Source organism: Sceloporus occidentalis, unplaced genomic scaffold (assembly GCF_023333645.1).
Source record: "Sceloporus occidentalis isolate IW3139 unplaced genomic scaffold, rSceOcc1.0.p SCAF_1, whole genome shotgun sequence".
Taxonomy (NCBI): domain Eukaryota; kingdom Metazoa; phylum Chordata; class Lepidosauria; order Squamata; family Phrynosomatidae; genus Sceloporus; species Sceloporus occidentalis.
The window spans coordinates 236,721,869-236,727,868 of record NW_028316981.1 but is presented as its reverse complement, the minus strand read 5'-3'; the positions used below and the strand labels follow the sequence as shown (position 1 = coordinate 236,727,868).

The 6,000-nt window shown below is 37.5% G+C and overlaps 1 protein-coding gene across 4 annotated transcripts in view; it reads right to left on the bottom strand.

Moving 5' to 3' along the window:
* Nucleotides 1-3,659: 3,659 nt before the first annotated feature.
* Nucleotides 3,660-6,000, bottom strand: part of LOC149323644 (structural maintenance of chromosomes protein 5-like) — a 60,079-nt gene continuing 57,738 nt past the window's right edge. For all 4 annotated transcript variants that reach the window (XM_089490518.1, XM_089490526.1, XM_089490531.1 and 1 more), the window contains one exon: nucleotides 3,660-4,110. In XM_089490518.1, the coding sequence (XP_089346644.1) occupies nucleotides 3,982-4,110 (129 nt within the window). In that variant the 3' untranslated portion in view covers nucleotides 3,660-3,981. The remainder of the gene's footprint in view (nucleotides 4,111-6,000) is intronic.

Below are 6,000 nucleotides of genomic sequence, written 5' to 3'. Positions count from 1 at the left end.
TGATTCATCATCCAACAATTGATTCAGTGGGTCCCTTCAAGGTGGATCTAACCAACAGGCCATTGTCTACCTTGCGACCATCAGTCCTAAAGGTTATAAGGGCGAGGATGGAGGATGGCAGCAAAAAACCCACTCTCTTACCCAAAATCCTAGCCAGTAAATGAGACTCACAAAGCACTACTGGTAGATCCCCAAATCCTCCTCTTATAGCAAGTACATCTCTTTCCCTAGAAGCAAGTAATGGCCCAAGAGCGATCAGACGCTTAACAGAATAATTTTGATGGCTATTTCCTTCCTCCACTTTTACTTTTCCTCACTGTTCAATCCATATTCAGTAGACGTTTTACATACTTCTTGTTGCTTTTTTCACCACATACATTTTCTTTTCCATTGCTCCATCTTCACTCAAGGCAAACACTTTTTTTCTTGCCATAATCTGACCAAGTTTTACTTTTCCTGTTTATAGCCAATGAATATGATTCTGTGCTTCCATCTGCTCCAGCTTCACTTCTCCAAAAACACTGGGATTGTATGCATGACTATTCAGAATGTAAATCCTATGAGTTCAATAGAGCTTACCTTAAAAAAAACCACAATTTTATATTTTCTTACAGAAAAGTAAATTCAGTTGAGCTCAGTGGGCAAAGGAATTCTCCTTATTGGAGAATAAATTCCTTTGGACTCAGCAGGAAATACATTCAATGAAACATGGGGAGGATCAGGCTGTAATTTTTGCTGGATTGGAACCAATAGGTTTACAAACTAGCTGTTCCATTCTATAGGGTGTGTGTGTGTTGTGGGATTACAAATGGGTAAGAGAAGGAAACTAGATCATATACAAGCCATCCAATGGGTATACTAGTGGTGGTAAGAATAACAGGAAAACAAGAAAGGCTACTGGTCTATATGGATATTTGGATATACGGATTTATTCAGGAAGGGGGGAAACACGACCACTAGACTTATGTGACCCAAAATAATCTAATATAGTGACACAAAATAATCTAATCCATTTATGATCATTGTAGAAACACCCTTTTATACTGAAGTCACTTCAGGTAAAGGAACTAAAGTGATCTCAGGTGTCTTTCAATTCAAATTTGAGTTCAGATCGAAATGGGAGAGTGTGGCATTAACATGGTTCAGCCAGGGTAGGATACTGTGAATAGAAGATTTATTATTTTTCAGGTGCGGATTCAGTCCAAGTATAAATTGATATAGGAGTACTTACAGTGTATATTTTATTGGTTTGGCTTGGAAGCGTGAACACATTTGTACATAGCACAATGTCAAATGTTATGCAAATTCAGCCTTAGTTAATTTCCATATTTCTATAAATAGTTTGCTGGCAGTTATACCAGTTCTGAAAACAATACAGATGCCAAATCAAACAGAGTTTAGACTGAAACTAGTTTTGGGGCTTCAGGAGCTACTGGCAAAGCCCAAACCATTACTGTTTGTCAGTTCTAAGAGTTATACAAGGGACATGAATTAAGAGAAGCAACTTGACCTATGCCAGTTTGAGATAATCGTGAAACATGGGCATGATCCACCACTTAAACTTTTATATTCTTAACATTACAAAGGCTTACTAGATGCATATACTATATAGACATAACACTGCAAAATGCTATCCATTGTCCTGTGTGTTGAACAGCACAACCAACTATTCTGTCTGGTAAAGTTGTATTTATGAAGTTCACTCTGTATGAAGCAAAAGGATCACCCTGCTAACTCCAACAGAAGTTTTGAATGAAGTCAGCTCCTTCTTATCAACAACTCTGTGATATATCAGGGCACTACTATCCCATTCATAGATTGATTCACTTATTCATTCATTAGTTCATCATAAGAGTTGACTTGAGGACAGCTAACACACACACACACACACACACACCATCTCCACAACTCTGATATCTACTTCCTCTTTTCCTAACTCTTGTTGCCTGCTGGCGCTTACCATGCACCTCAGTTTTCCACTACTACTGAACTGACACAGAAATATTAGTTTCAGGGAAACAGGATAGCCCAATATAGTTTGGAAAAGCGTCCAAGTATCTCATTCAAATTGAAAGTGAAGGATGTTCTGTGCAACCTCTTCTGTGCAACTTACTGCTTTCAAGGCAGCTTCCCAGCAGTTGGTATTAGAGTGGCCTCTGGTGGTAAAGAGGATCCAAAACTCAAATTTGCTGGGTATAAGCATGTAATTTGGCTCTTTATTGCATTCTCAGCAGAAGCTCGTTCCGACAGAATTCTGTTGCTGCATGATGAAAGAATAATCCAGCAAATCCATAATTGAAATGGCACACCTTGTACACTACAAAGAGCGTCTGCATACAGAAAGGACTAGTAAGTGTTCTCAGTTCCCAGGAGGGAAAAAGTGATGAATTTAACAGCAATTGTACATCATGTCAGTGTTGACAGAAACAGTGATATGAAGTGTGAGCGTCTCCCTAAGCAAGCGTTTGGCTTTTGGAAGGGATAATGAATGACCGGAAAGGCTATACTCTAGTCCTTTGGAGAAGAGTGGCATAGCTTCTCTTTTCTTTTACCATAAACTCAAAACTTACTCTTGTCTGTAATGACAAAGGTGCTGGAGAAGTCTGGATCGGGTACGGGATGCCAAGACAGATGCCTCTGGACTGAGCAAAGAGGAGTGGGATAACACCCGTTTTAAAAAAGTTTTGAAAAGTTTCAGCCCATGCCAAGGCTGGGAGGAAAGGCAGTGCGATAATCTCCTTAGCTGCAGAAATATATAGTGACTGAAGAAGCAGCAGTGGCCCTAACATAAACAAAGAATTGTTCATGCCTGGGGTCTTAGAATCACAGTATGCAATGATACGATTAACCATTAGGACCAATTCAAACAAGGCATTGTTTTTCTTGATTGCATAGTGAAATATTTAAAATCAAAAAGATGGCAAATGTTCAAAACCAGCAAATGGAAACATGCCACTACATAAAGTTGGCATATATGTGTACAGTTAGATGTACAGCCTTCAGCAAAATGTGGTACAACAGACCATTCCTTCCACCCCACCCTCTAAATGTCCAGCCTTAAGGAAATAAATAAATATAAATAAGGAAAGTGCTTTTAAAAAAAAGTCTGAAGGACTTTATAAATGAAATCTCATTTCTGAGGGTTATTGATTACGGTATCATTTACAGAATTCAGGCATTACTTAGAGCACAGTCTTTGCATATGTGATAGCAAGGAAGCCAATTTGATGGCATCTCAACCAAGTTCAATAACCTCAACACATATGCAGCACAATTCCATGCATCTACTGCATTCCTGAATTAAATGTTTTAACATATTCTATGTTTATTCAGAAGCATCACTGTATCCCATGCAGGCTTACAAATTCCCTCATCTTTATGATTATAGCCTGCCCTAAATTATTCTACTGGGAATTGCAAATGTCTACCCTTCCATCAGTTTGAGACAAATGCTACATCTCACCAGAAGAGCCTAGGGTCTGAGTAACAGCCACCTCTATTTTCCCTTCTTTTCACTTTTTCTTTTCTCCTCTCCTTACTTTTCCTGGATCTACCTAGGACTCCAAACTCAATATAGCTACCAGTCATAATGGAAGTCTGCTGAGGAAAACAGTAATTTTCCTGTGCATATTGTGAGATTGCACAGTGTTTCACAAATAAGACAAATAAAAAAAATTCCAGTATAAATTTATTATACAAAAAGATTTTGCAAAATATGGGGAGGAGGAGATTAATTTTCCCAGAAAACCACCAATAACTGCTGATACAAAACACTTCTGTTCTCTTTCTCAGAATTGGTGCTTGTCGTCCTCCAGAGGAAATAATCATAAAAAGTAAAGTACACACTGGTAGTCACATAAAATGTCGGCCATCAATAGTCTCTATGACAGAGCTGTGCTTTTAAATAAAGGAAGAAAATTAAGTTCTTCAACTTGCTCCAGCTATTTTTCAAAAGGCATCAGGAAGATCTTTACTGATTAGTCATGGCTGAAATCGCCGACGTCTCCTACGGAAACCATCTAAGTTCCACTTTCTTGATTCGAGCATAGAAGATCCATTGTAGACCAACAACACAGTCATTTTTTTGTCGTAAGTGAGGTCCTGTAACAGCTGTAAAACGATTTAGGAAGAAAACTCAGTTAAAAACAGTTCACACACACACCAAGCACCTCAGTAATGTCTCCAAAGCCCCCTTTTCTTTTCTCTTTTTCTTTTCTTTAGAACTGAAGTTGCAGTGGTTTGTTGGTTGGTATTATTTTGTTTAATTTATTGTTATTTTCAACTAGTTATTGTGGTTTTACATTAGATATGTTGTTTAATAACTTTTTAAGGGGGGAGGGAAATACATTGTTTTTATGCTGTATGTTATTTTAATGTTGTAAAACGCCTGGATTGGTTCGCCACAGGGCGGTATATAAATAAAAATTTATTATTATTATTATTATTATTATTATTATTATTATTATTATTATTTGTGTATTTATTGATACATAACATCTATATTTTTATTTCTTGGAAACATATGACAGTGTTTTTATTAAGCTCCACAACACTCTTGTATTGGCTACATAAACATGAACATTATTAATGGGCACAACCCAACAATTTCTGCCACTGGCATGACTACAGGATCCAGTGCTATATATATGTAAAAGCTGGGTGATAGGCAAAAAACAAAACAAAAAACAAAAAAACCACCAAAGACAGCTAAATAGTAACTATGGGAAGAGGGAGACTTAAGAGGTTTTTTTATTGATTAGAAACAAAACAGTTGTTACGAAAAGGAACATAAGAGTAACATCAATAAGCCCCCAATGGTTGCCCACCCCTACTCTAATCCTATGGCTATTACCAAGAGTGTGTTTCTAGTAAAAGTATCAGAACTGAGCACTGCTTTCACACATTTTTCACAGAAAGAACCAGAGATATTATCCTCACCCTCTAGCTTTAGCTTTCTTCAATCTAATTTATTAGGAAAGAGAGATTTTTCATTTTTGCTGTTGTTAAATAAATGGAAGTCAGAAATATGTGTAGATCTATTGCAAATCACCAAAAGATATCTACCAGTAGATCCAATTCTAAAATTTGTCCACCCCTACCTTAAAGTTGCAAGTCCTAAGCAAAAATTTTTTACAAGTTAATAAGTGACATCTTGAAAATGAATATTAACAGGTAGGTCATATGACAGGCTGTGGTACAGCAAGGAATTTTGAAAGGCAGGAGCTCATCATGAACAGCCCTAACAAACACAAGGGGCAAGTAAGAGACTGAAAGATTGACAGAAACAGACCTATTTGACTCTTCCAGTAGTCAAAATAGCTAATACTCTATTTTAAAACTTCACCAGAAAATCTTATAATAAAGTTTAAGAGGCATGATGGAGGTTCTACACACAGTTTCTCAGGATAAAACTTCATTGAATTCAGCAATGCTTACTTGCAACTGCATGAGTTCAACATGTAAAGCACAACAAGTTTTAACAAAACAACTTTAGGTAAAGGTATTCCCCGTTGACAAGGCTGTCAAGTTGTGTCTGACCATATGGGGCAGTGCTCATCTCTGTTACTAAGCCGAAGAGCCAGCATTGTCAGAGATTACTCTGTGATCATGTGGCCCAGCATGATTGCACAGAATGCTGTTTTACCTTCCCACCGGAGTGGTACCTATTTTTCTACTTGCATTTGCATGCTTTTGAACTGCTAGGTTGAGAGAAGCTGGGACTAGTGATGGGAGCTCACCCCATCATGCGGCACTTGGGCCTCAAACTGCCAACCTGCTGATCTTGCAATCAACAGAGTCAGTGCCTTAATCACTTTAGCCACCACATCTGTCTAAACATCTTTAGTCAAAAACAATTATTATTTTTTAATTACAAATGCAAAAATTATGCAACTGTAAGCATGAAGTAGGAACTCTGCCAAAGAAAAGGACACAGCCTTTGTTTGATTACTTTCCTCATTTTTTATGCTAATTTGTCACAACCCTCAGTCAGCTTTCAAA